Source organism: Caretta caretta, chromosome 19 (genome assembly GCF_965140235.1).
Source record: "Caretta caretta isolate rCarCar2 chromosome 19, rCarCar1.hap1, whole genome shotgun sequence".
Lineage (NCBI taxonomy): Eukaryota > Metazoa > Chordata > Testudines > Cheloniidae > Caretta > Caretta caretta.
Window position 1 is genome coordinate 7,370,019 of NC_134224.1, and position 14,217 is coordinate 7,384,235.

The 14,217-nt window shown below is 47.7% G+C and overlaps 1 protein-coding gene across 6 annotated transcripts in view; it reads left to right on the forward strand.

The window, feature by feature from the left end:
• Nucleotides 1-14,217, forward strand: part of AZIN2 (antizyme inhibitor 2) — a 28,228-nt gene that overhangs the window by 7,482 nt on the left and 6,529 nt on the right. For 2 of the 6 annotated variants that reach the window (XM_048826109.2, XM_048826113.2), the window contains exons 1-9: nucleotides 4,033-4,180; nucleotides 4,424-4,538; nucleotides 7,661-7,831; nucleotides 9,663-9,836; nucleotides 10,869-11,041; nucleotides 11,317-11,451; nucleotides 12,818-12,983; nucleotides 13,177-13,339; nucleotides 13,773-13,885. In XM_048826109.2, the coding sequence (XP_048682066.2) occupies nucleotides 7,730-7,831; nucleotides 9,663-9,836; nucleotides 10,869-11,041; nucleotides 11,317-11,451; nucleotides 12,818-12,983; nucleotides 13,177-13,339; nucleotides 13,773-13,885 (1,026 nt within the window). In that variant the 5' untranslated portion in view covers nucleotides 4,033-4,180; nucleotides 4,424-4,538; nucleotides 7,661-7,729. Of the gene's footprint in view, nucleotides 1-4,032; nucleotides 4,181-4,423; nucleotides 4,539-6,289; nucleotides 6,453-7,660; nucleotides 7,832-9,662; nucleotides 9,837-10,155; nucleotides 10,719-10,868; nucleotides 11,042-11,316; nucleotides 11,452-12,817; nucleotides 12,984-13,176; nucleotides 13,340-13,772; nucleotides 13,886-14,217 lie in introns of those variants that run through there. The other 4 variants (XM_048826110.2, XM_048826111.2, XM_048826112.2 and 1 more) reach the window with 4 other exon arrangements.

Genomic DNA, 14,217 nt, shown 5'->3' on the forward strand with positions numbered 1-14,217 from the left:
CCTGAGCCTTTTCCATGGCCCAGGTAGGCTGTTCTGGCCAGTTTTCTGACACTGAGACAAGAGTGACATCTAGCCCCGTCTGGGCTTGAAGGCGAATGTCACCGCTTTGCAGTGGGCTCATCCTCTTATCCAGAGCAAACCAGCATATGACGGAGCAGACGGCTGCTGATTAATTCCCCACATAAACGGGGCTAATTCAATTAGCTTTCATCTGAAATGTACTCATGAACTGGGTTCCTCCAGAACTAGAAATAACCATGCTCAGGCCCTTAACATTTAGTGCTGCATAAACACGAATGAGCCTGTCAGTTCAGGGTAACTGCACCTGTATTCCTTCTTCGTGGTCCACCAAGGGCAGCCCTTTGAGGCTCCCAGCTCCTCATCCGTCATCTCTCTTGAATAGAGACCCATGTTTCCTTCCCTCCTGTCCAGCCTCCACACTTCGGTGCCTATGCTGTGATATTCCCAGCAAGCCAGACTGTCTGTGCTTAGCTTTCTCTTGGAAGTCTATAGACAGCTGTAAATGCCAACAGGTTACCGAACGCCTCTTTATGAGCAAGCACCTTTATTCTTTAGGTGAAAGCATTACAGAGTAAACGTATTTAAAACAATAAAAGAATCTACCCACATGCTAATAAGATTATCAGCGATCACGCCCCCCCCCCCCCCAACAAGGCTCTGGTAGGAATCAGTCCTTCAAACCCCACAAAGGGTTTTTTTCTGTGGTTACAAGTTCATAACAGTCTTAGGTTATGTCTGCACTACAGACCTTACAGCAATACCGCTGCAGCCGTGCTGTAAGGTCTCCCATGTAGCTGCTCTATGCTGATGGGAGAGAACTCTCCCGTTGGCATAATTAAAGCACCCCCAATGAGTGCTGGTAGCTGTGTTGGCAGGAAAGCATCTTTGGTCACCCAGGCCTACAATAAGACATAAGCTTTGCATTTAATACAATGGACTCCAAAGATACTTCACTTAATTAAATAAGGTATTTCAAGGATATTGCAGAACATTGCTACATCTGTCACAGAGCCGATCCTCCCAACGTGCCTGGGAGGTAGGGAAATATTTTTATCCCCAGTGGGGAAACTGAGGCATGGAGAGGGGAAGTGTCTTGCCTAGGGCCACACAGTGAGTCAGGGTCAGAACTCTAACTAGAACTTGAGATTCCCTGTCTCTCTAGCCTGTGCTAGACCATGGAGGGAAATGGGCTTCTGCTTTCCTTCCCCCTCATCTGGGATTAAACCGCATTCTTGGCTAGAGGGTTTACTATGAAGTGACACAGCCATAAGAACCACCAGACTGGATCAGACAAATGGTCCATCTCACCCAATATCCTGTCTTGTGACAGTGGCCGGTGCCAGAGGCTTCAAAGGGAATGAACAGAGCAGAGCAATTTATCAAGTGATCCATCCCTTGTCGTCCAGTCTTAGCTTCTGGTGGTCAGAGGTTTAGGGACACGCAGACCATGGGGTTACATCCCTAACCATCTTGGCTAATAGCCATTAATGGACCTATCCTCCATGAACTTACCTAATTCTTATTAGAACCCAGTTGTACTTCTGGCCTTCATAACATCCTATGCCAATGAGTTCCATAGGTGAACAGTGAGTTGTGGAAAGAAGTACTTCTTTATGTTAGTTTTAAACCTGCTGCCTAATAATGTCATTGGGCAAACTCTGGTTCTTATTTTCTATGAAGGGGTAAAGAATACTTCCTTATTTGCTTTCTCCACTCCAGTCATGATTTTATAGACCTTGATGTTATCCCCTATTAGTCATCTCTTTTCTACACTGAACACTCATAGTCTTTTTAATCTCTCCTCATATGGAAGTTGTTCCATCCCCCTCATCATTTTTGTTGCCCTTCTCTGTACTTTTCCCAATCCCAATATATATCTTTTGAGATGGGGCGACCAGAACAGCATGAAAACTCGCACTGTACTTTACAGAAATGAAAAGACGCAGACCTTGCCACAAAAAGCTTACAGTTTCAATGAGACCATCTCAGGAATGACCACAACAGCTGAAAGACAGGGAGGTGATTGCTGAGCCAGTGCTCCTTCCAAGTGCAAATAAACAAGATGTGGGACACGTGTTATGGATAAAGCTCAGAGGAACCGATTTTTACATTTGAATTGGTGACAGCCACGTGGCAGGCAGGTGCTAGCTGCACCGAGCTGGTGTAGAGAAGGGGCGTGGAAGTGGTAGAGAGGGCACTTTGCAAATAGCCAAGGATCTGTCTCTCTCTTTTATTTGCCTCTCTACCACTCATGCTGATTGTTACACTGAACTAGCAGCCCTCGCAGAGACACTTTATACCAGCGCAGACTAAACAGATTACAAAACGCCAACCAAAGCAGGAGCAGAGGAGTCGGGGGTGAGGGAAGGATAGGGGGGAGCCTGTCTAAATGGACTGGCAGGCACAGAGGAGGCAAGAGGGTGGGGATGGTGGGGGAGCCTTTCTTGCGGGGGTTCAGTGAGGAGGACAGCTAGGGTTGCTGGGTGCCCAGTAGCCGCAGTGGAAACGGGGTTGGGAATGGGTGGGGAAGGGACTGTGTTGCTCTGTGCATGTTCCTGGTCCCGCGTGCGAACCAGCTGGAACTTGCTCTGTCCCCCTGCAGAGATCTCAGATCCCCAGCAGCCAAAATCACCCCACCTCCCCCACTACCATCATCAAATCTCAAGCAGGGAGGGAAGTGTGTTATCCTGAAACTCCAGGGAACGCAGAAGAGCTCGTTCACAGTGTGTCCAGGGATTTTTGAGAAACCACTCCAGAGAGGGAAGGCTCCTAAGACTGGAAGCAATATGAGTAGGCCCTACCAAATACATGGTCGTGAATAACGCGCCACGGACCATTAAATTCGGTCTTCCTGCCCATGAAATCTGGTCTTTTGTGTGCTTTTACCCTATACTATACAGATTTCACAGGGGAAACCAGCATTTCTCAAACTGGGGTCCTGACCCAAAAGGGAGTTGCGGGGGGGGGGGGGGTCACAGTATTGCCTCCCTTATTTCTGCGCTGCCTTCAGAGCTGGGCGGCCAGAGAACGGCGGCCGTTGGCCGGACACCCAGCTCTGACGGCGGCCCCCCGCCAGCAGCAGCACAGAAGTAGGGGTGACAATACCAGACCAGGCCACCCTCACTTCTGTGCTGCGGCTGGCGGCGGCTCTGCCTTCAGCACTGGGACCTCAGCCAGCAGCCGCTGCTGTCCAGCTGCCCAGCTCTGAAGGCAGTGCCGCTGCCAGCCGCAGCACAGAAGTGAGGGTTGCAGTACCACGAACCCCCCGTACAATAATCTTGCGACCCTCCTCCTCCCACAACTCCTTTTTGGGTCAGGACCCTACAGTTACAACACCGTGAAATTTCAGATTTAAATAGCTGAAATCATGAAATTTACTATTTTTAAAATCTCATGACTGTGAAATTGACCAAAATGGACCGTGAATTTGGTAGGGCCCTAAATAGGAGCCCTGGAGTCAAGCCGCTGAAATCCACAGCGGTTCAGTAAAGCTGTCAGGAGCCCATGGAGTCTCACCCGTCTGGGATGATTCAAGGCATCACCAAAGAAATAACCGTGTTGGTGACTGCCCAGTGTTTAAGCTGCAGGAGGCCTTTGTCCTCCTCCCATCCCCAAAGCCCTCTTTGGCCCTATTCCTCTCCCCACTGGGACTTTCCAGCGCCACACAGCTCATGTTATTTCTGCATTACTGCCCAGATGAGTGAGTGGCTTCTTGCCAGGGCTATACTGCATGCCTGCTCCTAAGGCTCTGCTCCAGCAGTCGGGGAGATCAGCTGCCTGTCTGTCAGCGAATCGATAGCTGGGTGCAGAGCAATCAGAGCCTTGTCCTCATGCCCCATAGGCAGCCTGCACACTGCCCCCTCAGCAGACTGGGGCCTGCCCAGCTGCCTGCTTTCAATGGGGATGCCATAGAGAGTGCTTTGTATCCGACTCAGCCAATAGGATTGCTGAGTTTGGTTGCCAAGGCCACTCTTGTGAGTCAGAGGTGGGCGGGAGCTGTGTATATAAGGGGTGGCAGAGCCTCCCCAGGAGGGCAGGTTTAGTTGGTGCTGCTTGCATGGTGTAGGCTTGGGAGTGGAGGAGGAGGAACAACCACCGCTGAAGCCAATTCACTCTCTTGGGAGACCCATGGGCAGAATCCGTTTAAATGCTTTTTAAGGTAACAGAGGAGAGGCAGGTTCCCAGCAAGAGCAGAGGAATCAAGGGTTGGGGGAGCCTTTCTGGGGCAGCTGGACTGGCTGGGAGGAGGTGAGGAGGGGGGTGATGAGGAGGATGGCTGGGTGCCAGGTGGGAGCAGAGGAAACAGAGGCATAGGAATGGTTAGGGAGGGGACTGCTCTGCTGTGTGCATGTACCTGATCCCTCTTGATAACCTGCTGGAACTTGCACTCTTTCCCCTGTAGAGATCTCGGATCCCCAGCAGCACCTGTGCCTCGGGGAGTTGCAAAAGCTCTGAGTTCACCGGAGAGCCCCCCTGGTATTACACCTAGCCCCCCAGGAAGGAGGCTTTGGAACTCGGTAAGGAAAAAACATCTGGGGAGGGTGGGGGGAGAGAGACAGGGTATACTGCATGTTCTCTTGTATCCAGTTCAGGCTGAGTCAGACAGGGTCTGGTCCTACCTTTATTGCTTATCAGTCCTATGCCCATGCAGCTCAAGATGATGGATGGGATGAAGGTCATTGATGTGTTTGGGTGGGAAGAAACCAGAAGAATTCTTGTCCCCTCTAAACTCTCCCTCCCCAGCTGCAAAGTTTCAATAATTTCAATGTATTTGCTCCATTCTCCTGGGAGAGCTTTCTTTGGCTTGCATTATTATTTGCTTGATCCGTTACAAGATAGTGTGTCTTGGGCCTGCAGCTCTTAGATCAGAGTGTGGTTTGCCCCTTCACCCTGCACTAGGAATTGCCCAAGCAAAGCTCTGCAGAGAGTGAGAGAGGCTATGCAGCTCTCAGAAGTAGAGTTTGGGGATTATTTTTATCACTTTAGATAAGGGCGACCGCGTTAACCCAAAAGACACAGGGCTGAAAAGCGAAGGCCCCCCAGAGTCAGAGCTGGGACCAGAAACCAGTTCCTGCAAGCCTTTGTGATGTCTTAACATCCTTAGATTATTGGCTGGAGTTAATATAAGGCAAGAGATCATTAAGGCTACACAGTTCAGCATTGACATTGGGGGGGAAATATCAGTGTGCATCCTTAACTCTGCCCCCTGTATGTATGCACGATGCCGCAGCTGGCTCTCCAGCTGGCGTAGCTCCATTGAAGTCAAAGGAGCTACGCTGGTTAATACCAGTTAAGGGTCTGGCCTGGCCTGTTTAATTCCATGACTGGCTGGCAAACCATGCGATCTTCTACTCAGGTTTTCTAAAGATATTCATGCTGCTGCACCATTTTAGTGGCATGCCTTGGTCTGTGTGTGCTTGGGAAATGAGGTCCATGAAACTCATCTCCTGGAAAACTACACCGGGAATCCTGGCATAACACATGGGAGGTGGAGCCCTATATAGGAGAGTGTGAGGGGATATGTTCTGGCATACATTGGCAATTTAAGTTTACAGCTAAGTTAGCTTTGTCATTAACTGCACCATTCATTGCCTGGGCATCACCTGAAGGAGGCTGCAAAGACACCATATAGTCATGGCTGCTGCTGAAACTATTAAACTATGTCCTTTATGGAAGCAAACTTATTCGCTAAAGTTCTGTCACCTAAGAGGTACTGGCCCATTGCCAATATACAAGAGTAAAACTGAGACACAAAGCTACATGCATGTATCTAAGTAAGTCTGTTGAGAAATGTGATATTGAACCGTGTCTAAGAAGCACAGCAATGTGTGGTCATCTCATTAAAGACTGTTATATGCTATATGTGAAAGAAGGCAACCGTCGAGCTGTGTGCACACTGGTACCTCCTGATCTCTGAGAACTTAACTGTGCAACCTTCATTTTTTCTGAGTGTAGGCTTTTCCTGGGGGAACTTCCCGATTATGGAGTCTATATTTTCCCTGTAAAAAACTAGGATGTTTGTCCAGACATCCAACACACTAGATCTGGCACATCTTTCCCACCTAGTGATAGGAGCCTCCTCTTTTGTGATGTGACCCTTGGGATCTGTGCAGATTTTAGCCTACCCCGTGCACAGTGAAGGAGGCAAGGGCTCATGTGGAACCCTGCCTCAATCACTGCACACACGCACAGGCACACACGCTCCATTTTTTCACAGCGAATTGAAGTTAGCCAGTTTGGCCTTACTTAACTGAGTGTGTTTTTACAGGGCCAGCCCACAACATTTTGGCACCTGAGGCAGGGAGCTCAAATGACGCCCCCCCATGCCCCCTCGCTTGGGCCAAAACTTTGAAACTTTGAAACTTTGGGACCTAGTGGCACACCCACCCCCCAGTCTGGCACCCGAGGTGGCCGCCTCCGTTCGCCTCATGGTAAGGCCAGCCCTGGTGTTTTAAACTTCACAAAATGTCCTGCACAGAGTGATTCAGACTGCAGCCAGTCCTGACCCACTCACTCAATGGCACAGCTCCTCAGTGTGGGTTATTTCCCTGCAGATTTATAGTTTCTTCCCAATTATTATTTATTTGTATTGCACAAGCACCTAGAAGCTCTAGCCATGGGCCAAGACCACATTGTGCTACAAACACAATATTGTTCTGCCACTAGAGCTGTCTTTTAAAAGCAAATCTTCCAGCTTCTTTTTGTTTTCAATTTGATGGGGAACGTGGGGAGTGGTAAGGGTGTGTGTATCCGACTCCAAATAGCTTAACTAATTTTACTCAAACTCCTCTCCCACCCCCCAAAAAAATAATTTCCCAGCAGAGACCAAACTGTTAATTTCAGCTTGAAATGTGAAATTTTATAAGAAACTGAGAACACGGGGCAATCTTAATTAGCCGAGTCACTGCTGTAATAAATAAGTTATCAAAGAGTCTGTGCTATGAGACAGGACTCCGGGCTTGTTCAAACACACAACTTAAATTTAACTTAAATCAGTTTAATTCAACCCAATGCAGCTTTTGTGTGTGGACTTGTATATCTGTTTAAATCTGGTTATATTAGTTTAGCTCGCACCTGTAAAGTTACTGGCACAAGCTAAAGTGATATAAACCCAGTTTAGTGCCATAGAGGAGTACAGTTGGGTGAAATTTTTTGCACAAAATATTTGGGTGGGGATGAAAAATACAGGTCCAGCAAAAGTGAAATGTTTCATGACTTTGTCAATTTCAATGAATTGTTTTGGTTTTAAAAAACATTCTAAAAAACCAAAATGTTTAGAATTGTTTGGTTTGAAATTTTTTGTTTCAAAATCTCCTAACTTTAAAAAAAAAAAATCAAACATTTTAAAAATTTTCAAATTCCAAATGAAATGGTTTTGACCCAAAATGATTCTTCAACTTTTTGAAAGTGCCAATGAACTAAAAAAAAATAAAAATAAAAATCTGTTACTTGCTCAGCTTTGTCGAGGCGCGTCCGCATACAAAGTTTCACTGGTTAACTGAATCGGTATAAAATTACACCTTTAGTTACAGCAGTACAAGTTTGTGTGTAGACCAGGCCTTAGAGAAAGTGCCGGATGGGGATGGTCTCTGGGGGTGGACCCAGAAACCCCACTAACACTCTTCCTCCTTCTTTACAGTGTGTTGCATACTTAGAAACTACTTCCTACTGAAGGAGGCTTTAGAACTAGCAATTCTCCTAGATCTGGATGATGAGTGGGTACTTGGACGAATCAGACTTTATGATGGTGGAGGAGGGCTTCACCACCAGAGACCTCCTTGAAAATCTCCTCATGGAGGTCTCCCAGACGGTAAGGGGCACTTAGCTTCTATGGGCCCTTCCTTCCCATCCACTGGCCCCTATGTCATGTGGCATCTAACTGTAGGGGGGCTATTTAACTGTCACTCTCCTCTGACAGATAAGGATTTGAGACGCTTTAGTGCAATTTCTCAGCATCTCACAACACTTAACTTCTTCTGGACAGTGAAGCGGGGGCAGAATTTTGTTTTCAATTTTTGTGTGTGCACATCTGTGGGAATGGCTGGCTAGATACTTAACTGGACATATGCACATACAAACACCTGATTTGCATGTGCCTATAAGTTAGCCATATGTGCTTGTGTGCATACATTGGGCTTGCCTATCTTAGTTGGTTTGGGGCCGTTTGTGGCCCAGTCAGCACACAGTTGCAGCCCATGTGACATCCTGATGTCCACACAGGTAGTATGTAGATTGTGTGGATGTGGCCCACGTAATACACAGAGAGTTGCATATGCGGCCCGCAATGGTAAATAGGTTGAGAACCACTGGTTTAGGGCCAGAGTGGAGGGAACTGGGCAGTGGAATCTTTGTATTGTTGGGGACAGGAGACTTGCATTGCAGAGACCAGGGCCTGAATTCTCAGTTACACTGAAGCCTCTTTCCACCACGCTGGAAGTGTGAGGGGGCTTTAAAGTGGATATAAACATAATTACACCCCTCGCTGCATTGCCACAGTGGTGTCAAAGGGCCTTTGTGTCATTAAGAATCAGGCCCAGGTTTGGGTGATTCCCCCACTAAAATGCACCTTAATGAAAATGCTCCCACTTAAAAATGACCGTGGTGACATTGTTGCTAGATAGTTATACAACAGGATGGAAAATGCTTTTGAATTTGCCAGCACTTCTGTGGAATTTCTCGTCCTATTTTTGACCTAATTCGAATATCAGTGTATGGTATGGAAGAAGGTCATATTCCAACTGTTAGTGTTTTAAGGGTTTTCTTGCCTGCTGGGCTTGATAATAGTCTGATCTGGGGAACAGATAGTTATTTGCCAGTGGACTGGGGGAAAAGAAACAAAGGAAAATCACATTTCTAAAAATCTCTTTTTGTCTAAAAATATCTCATCGGTTCCACTTTCCCCCTCTCTTATGCTTCGTAGGGCTCTTTCCTGGGCTTCATTCTTAGCCCTTTGCTTCTCTTCAAATTAAAAGAGCTGATTTGATTGTGTGTGTGTGTGTGGCACACCTCAGGGGTGCGCTCCTGCCCGTTCTTCCCAGTGGTGGACTGAGTCCCACCAGAATCTCGCTGCAGCTCTGAGAAGACCATATTGAATTCCTAATTGAGGCTTTGTGCTGGTATCCGTCAATCGCAGGTTACCACTAACTGCCCTCAAGCTACACCCCTTCGTGTCATGTAGTTGCCCCACGCGCAGCAGAGCCAACCCCTGCGCTGGGCGTGTTGAAGCAGCTGTGAGCGTGGAGTTCTTTGTCACACTGGGCATTCTGCTGGTGTCTCGACGCAGATGGCGCGTACATCAGCTGGGCGGGGTGTGCACCAGTGGCCGTCAGTTGCAAGACTTGGCTGTTGGGCATCATTTGCAGACTTCACTGATTTCAGTACCAGAAAGATTGAGTCTTAGCAAGCCCCCAAATTGGAGGGACCTTGATCATTGGACATTTAGGGCCTGATTCGCCCCTTCTTTATGCGGGTGTAAATCAGGAGTAACTCCACTGGCATCACTGTGGGGTGAGTGGAGAATCAGGCTCTCAGTTTTGAGTCTGGTGCCTTTGCTGCTTCATGAAGACTCTGCAACGCTCCTTCCTTGAGGGAGGGAGGGGCGCTGAGACCACTGTTTGCCAACTCCAGTCTCTTCCCTCTAGAGCGACAAAGGGGCCTTTTTTGTGGCAGACCTGGGGGACGTAGTGAAGAAACACCTGCACTTCCTGAAGGCCTTGCCCCACGTCAAACCTTTCTACGCTGTTAAGTGCAACAGCAGCAAAGGAGTGGTGCGGACGCTGGCTGAGCTGGGGGCAGGATTTGACTGTGCTAGCAAGGTAGGAACAAGGGGAAAGAAGAACAACTCTGGGCCCCAATGTCCCTGGGGTGCGGTGGCTAGATCTGTACCCTGGAAGGTGGTGAGGGAACTAGCCAAGGCACGGTATGGCAGCACAAATGTTAAACAAGCTTAGTGCAGATTGCAAAGTCCTAAACTTAGTCTGGAGCTTCCCATGCTGCATTTACATTGGAGGGAGTCTCCCCCTTCCGGCAAAACAGTAATAGTGCATTCTGGAAAATCTGCTTCCCGCAGTTGGGTGTTCCAAATTCTTTCCTTGTTTTACATGTCTCCTGGGCAGCAGAATCCATCTGTAACGAGGCATGTCCTAAGTGTGTTGGTTTTTTCTGGGACATGCTGCCACGGCCCACTCTTATGTGGGTTCAAGGCTGAGTCAGAAGCTCCCTCTTGTCTCATTAACGGGTTTTTTGGGTGGATCAAAGCAAGGCTATTTATTTATTTGTGATTCAGAGGAACAGGTTGCCAAGGTGGCATGTATTTATATGTCTTAAGAACAAAGCCTAAGGGAAAACAACAAAGCCCGAGAGGCCATGACAATGAACAGAGTTCCACGCAGCCTGAATGCGCTCTAAACAACTAGCAGGGGGAGAGATGCTCGTTTCTTCCTCCTAACACCATGTGAAGGATTTTGGCCTAATGGATGAGGGCTAGGTGGCAGTGTTTTTATTACATATCTTGTGGTAATCTGGTCCATCCAGCTTGCCTCCTGCCTTTACAGACCTACCTTCCTTGGTCTTGTGTTTCTAGTGATGTGTTACTGCTATCTCTCGCTCCAGACACACAGTCCACCGTGAGCCCTGTGGGCAAACCCACTTTCTTCATCTGTGTCTGGTTCCCAGGAGAATCCCAGGCCTGAATCCTGGTGAGTTACCCTTGGTGAACCCACAACGTGCATTAGAATGTCCCAGGCCTGGAGCCCTTGATTTCATAACAATTTGTATCCCACAACACTGAGTTCCCCAGGGGCTGATCCATACACCCTGCTAATAATGCTTTTTCTATCTTGTTGCAGACGGAGATTGCATTAGTTCAGAGCATTGGGGTCCCATCTGACAAGATTATCTACACTAACCCCTGCAAACAGATCTCGCAGATCAAATACGCAGCCAGCCACGGGGTGCAGCTGATGGCCTTCGACAATGAAGTAGAGCTCGGGAAAGTGGCAAGGAGCCATCCACATGCCAGGTTTGTATATAAACTCTCTGGGTATGGAAGAAGGAGGCTATTGAGGCTGGAAACAGAGATGGACCAAAGGTCAGTCTCTCAATCTCCTCTAGAGAGTGAACGTGACGTTTGTTATGGGCAGGACCTTTATGTATTTTCATAGCATGTTCATGTTCCATGTACTAGGGCTGGCTTCAGTAAAGAGTTGGAGAAATCGCATACCTTGGCCTGCATGGTAATTGGGGAGTGGGAGATGAAGAGCTGGGACACCGACCTGGTGTAACTTCATTCCACAGGATGGTTCTGTGCATCGCCACCGACAACCCCAGATCCTCTGCCAGTCTGAGCGTGAAATTTGGTGCCACCCTCAAGTCCTGCAGACACCTACTAGAAACTGCAAAGGAGATGAATGTGGAGATTGTTGGCATCAGGTACAGGGTGGCATCCTCATACCGTGAAGCCTGATTCTCCCTAAACTGACATAAGCACAGCCCCTGAACCCTAACTTTACCTGCACTAAAAGGAGTACTTGTGGCACCTTAGAGACTAACCAATTTATTTAAGCATAAGCTTTCGTGAGGTACAGCTCACTTCATCGGATGCATACTGTGGAAAATACAGAAGATGTTTTTATACACACAGACCATGAAAAAATGGGTGTTTATCACTACAAAAGGTTCTCTCCCCCCACCCCACTCTCCTGCTGGTAAACACCCATTTTTTCATGGTCTGTGTGTATAAAAACATCTTCTGTATTTTCCACAGTATGCATCCGATGAAGTGAGCTGTAGCTCACGAAAGCTATGCTCAAATAAATTGGTTCGTCTCTAAGGTGCCACAAGTCCTCCTTTTCTTTTTGCGAATACAGACTAACACGGCTGCTACTCTGAAACCTTTACTTGCACTGAACTTCATGGATCTGGGAGGGTCTGTCTGATCACCAAACCTGGGCAAATCAATCCTAGTGCATTCACTGGGGGGATTTCTCCTCTATTTCTTGTCACCAATAGCCCATGAACAGATGGCAGAATTCCACGTTAATTATGACACTCTCCCCTAATTTCTTCAGACAAGGATTTCCGCTTACTGATTGTTTGCAAATTGCAAGTGTTGGACATTCACGCTGTTGGTTGGTTTTCCAAGTCACGTGGTATTGTTTCTGTTCCTTGATTGGGTGAGTTGGGGAACTAACCAATAACCAAGCAAATTTTGCATTGCATATTTGGGTGTAAAACTAAAAATTTGCACTTGAGGGTTTTGGTTTCACAACTAAAAATGTTTCAAGCTAAATTATTACGATTAAACACAAGAAGGTCATGGGTGTGATCAAAATTAGTTAAATTTATCACAAGAGTGAATCTCTGTAATGTATGCCTTTTCTTTCTATGTATTGCACCTTTAAGGCTGATATTTTTCAAAGGATCCTAGGGGAGTTAGAGGATCAGCTCCTGTTGAAAGTCATTGCAAATAGAGACCTAACTTCTTTGAAATTCCCAGCCTAGATATTTAAGGGCCTTGCTGGAGTCACTTAGTCTGCAGAGAGTTCTAGGAGAAATCACACACTGTGCTCTCCACTGGAAGGTTTATATTTGCTTTTCTTTATTCTGAAAGGTTATTCTGACTGTAAGTCTCTCTCTCTCTCTCGGTGTGTGGAAAGAGCATAACTCTCCTATAGAATGATTATTTGTGAATAACATTTTGCACTGTTTTCCCAAGTCTGCTCTCAACGCTCTGGCATTAGAGGAGGCTGGATGATGGGGCTTAACCCAGACTAAATTAAGGATTCTTCCCCCTTAGTTTTCATGTTGGCAGTGACTGCCCCGACCTGCAAGCCTTCTCTCGGTCCATAGCAGATGCTCGGCTGGTGTTTGAAATGGGTGCAGAGCTGGGCTACAAGATGCACTTATTAGACATTGGAGGTGGATTCCCTGGCACTGAAAATTCTAAAGTCCGGTTTGAAGAGGTATAAAGATTACCGTTTGTGTTCTCTTTAGGCAGAGAAGGCAGCTGGGAGGGAGTCCTAGCTGGTATCTCAGCTGGGCTTGAATCTCTGGCCTTTATTTTGAAAGGGTGGTTAACTAATAAATGTTGGAATAACCAACCACAATGTTTGTGGTTTCTTCCCCCCCCCACCCCACCCCCTTTCTACCAATCAGATGGCAGCCACGATCAACTCTGCCTTGGACTTGTATTTCCCAGAAGGCTGTGGGGTGGAGATCATCGCCAAACCAGGACGATACTATGTAGCTTCTGCCTTTACCTTGGCTGTCAATGTTGTTGACAAGCAGGAGGTTCCCTTGGATCCGCCTGGCTCAGACGGTAGGTTGAGCAGGTGGAATGATGCATCTTCCTGCAGTGCTGAGCCCCCGGGGAGGCAGCAGGTTGCTGTGATGGGTAACTGAACTGCGGGCCAAACACCTTTTGCTAGGAAAGATGAGAGCTGAGAGCCAACCAGCATACAACTGCTCAGTAGTTCAGATCCTACTAGTCCAAAGTGGACCTGTTTTGATATTGGACGGCAGTAGTGACTGCAGGAAAAATGGATGGCAGTTGATTCAGGCCTCAGTTCTCATTTTCTGTGTGGCCCTCAGCCGGGTCAGTATCTGGTCACCCCTCAAAAGCCACGTCCAGCTGACAAAGTCCCCTCAAATGGGGCATCTTTGTCCAGTCCCAAGAGCTCAAAGTATTAAGCTTGACACGTGAATTGACCCTTTGCTGAATCTGCCTTCCCTGCTCTATCCCCATCTCCCAGATGAAGAGTCTGGCAGCAAGAAGAGCATCCTGTATTACATTAACGATGGCATCTATGGATCCTTCAGCTGCATTTTCTTCAATCACACCTGCCCCAGCCCCATCCTGCACAAGGTAAGTGTCCCTTCCACCTGGAGGAAGAGGGACACAATAGACCAAAATAACTCAGCCCTCAGTGGAGGGTCTGATCCACTTCTGGGATTCTCCCCAGCTGCACCTCCTGCCTTTCCTCCGGGACGCTCTGTTCCCATGCTCAGTCTCTGGGGTTTCTTTCCCCCACGCTGAGTATCCGAGCTCTTTGGTGAGAGCCTTAGGCTGTAACTCCCTGCAGTGTCTCCCTAGTAGCCTGTCTTCACTAGAGAGCAACTTAAGGGTTAGCTACACTTACAAGTCAGAGTGCATTAAAGCAGCTCCGGGAGCCCTAACTCCTGACGCGTCCACGCTGG